Source organism: Emiliania huxleyi, assembly GCF_000372725.1.
Source record: "Emiliania huxleyi CCMP1516 unplaced genomic scaffold EMIHUscaffold_5672, whole genome shotgun sequence".
In the NCBI taxonomy this organism is placed as follows: domain Eukaryota; phylum Haptophyta; order Isochrysidales; family Noelaerhabdaceae; genus Emiliania; species Emiliania huxleyi.
Window position 1 is genome coordinate 1 of NW_005197744.1, and position 1,543 is coordinate 1,543.

Here is a 1,543-nt window from a genome sequence, read left to right on the forward strand (position 1 = left end):
CGGAACTGCCGGCCGACGGGCAAAAAGACGCCAGCACCGGCCATTAACCCTGGTAAGTGGACAAAATTATGCGTTTTTTGGCCTCCCCTCCCTAACATTAGCCGGCCAAAATGTACTCTGACCGGTTAATATTAGGGAGGGGGGGGCGGTCGGGTGTCAGACCTAGCGCTAGGCGTGCGAGGCTGACGTATTTTGGACAATCCACCTACCAGGGTTAAGGGGCAAAGTCGGCTTTCCCAAAAAGGCCTGTTTTCTCGTTTTTCATGCACACCCGGACACAGCCGAGCCTCAGGCGTCCAAATCGGGGGCTGTGGGGTAGACACGGCACCGGAGGCTTGGCCCGGGGGCGAAGTGAGGGGCGGCGAGGGCTATCGCGAGCACCAAGGCGACTTGCGGGAATCACTGCTGCACACCACTGGCGCCCAGTCCGACGGCCTGACGGCGACTCATGGACTTTTCACGGGGGGGGAGGCTGCCCACGTGTTGCGTATGACCTATGCGCGTGTAGCGGTTGCCGTATCGCCAGTGTTGAAGTGATTGTTGAAGTTATCTTTCGCTGGGGGCAGCCCGGCAAGGCTACTGCGAGGCCGCACAGCAGCAACACACAAATACGGCCGCCGGGGACCGATCGGCCTAGACGGCTAGCGCATGACCAGGGGAGCTGGCAGACGGTCCTCACGGACCAAGACACATAGCTGAGAGGGCACCTCCGACGCTCAGCCACCAGTAGCAGTATATCTCTCAGCTGAGCCTGGAGTTGAGGCTCGGGCCGTCACGGGAGGGGAGCACGGTTTCATCGGAACTGTCGCGCAGAAAGGAGCGGCAGCACGCGCCAGCGCGATGGCAGGGGTCGACTTGCGATCGCCTATGCGTTGAACAGAGGAGTACTGGCTCCTCTCTGCCCAGAGACTCAGAGAAGACGCGGTCAACCCGTCATGCGGCAGGTGGCTTGCTTTGGCTCGCTGCCACCGCGGTGGCTCACCAAGGACTTTTCAGCGTGCTGCGTCATCACCACGCGGCGCGCAAGCCACGCCTCACCCGGGCAAAAGGAACGACCGCGCGCCGCCGCCGCCCGCCTCGCCGCGCCGCGCCGCCCCGCGCCGCCCCGCGCCTCGCCTCGCCTCGCCTCGCCTTGCAGCAGCGCACGCGCACACGCACCCACGCGCCCGCCGCGAGAGCGAAGCAACCCTCCAAGCGAGTTCCGAACCGGGAGCCAAAAGGTCCCGGCTCGAACCGCGAACCGGTTCGACCACCGCCGCTGGCGGTTCTTGCAAAGGCATCAAAGGCAGTGCTTGATATGTCTACGCCCTTATTGATATAACGAAAGAGATCTCGCGCCGCGCGCGCTCGCACACGCCGCCCGAGAGCACTCCCACCCCCGCCGCCTCGCAAGCTCACAGGTTGATTTGAGGAGAAGCAGCTGGGGGAGGTCAAAGCGGGAGAAGGCGGCACGGCGGCGGCGGCGCGGCCCCCCCCCATCCCCACGCCTCCGGGTCGTGCGTACCGCCTCCGGGCGCGAGTGTCCCCCCAGCGTCTGCTCCGG

At 64.9% G+C, this 1,543-nt stretch overlaps 1 protein-coding gene across 1 annotated transcript; it reads right to left on the reverse strand.

Annotated features, from left to right (window-relative positions):
- Positions 1-946: 946 nt before the first annotated feature.
- On the reverse strand, positions 947-1,540 carry EMIHUDRAFT_374265 (hypothetical protein; the record flags this gene model as incomplete). The annotated part of the gene is made up of 3 exons (XM_005765106.1): positions 1,322-1,540; positions 1,127-1,299; positions 947-1,106 (listed from the first exon to the last, which is right to left on the reverse strand). Coding segments are annotated over exons 2-3 (216 nt in total), but the record flags the coding sequence as incomplete, so codon positions are not given.
- Positions 1,541-1,543: the final 3 nt, after the last annotated feature.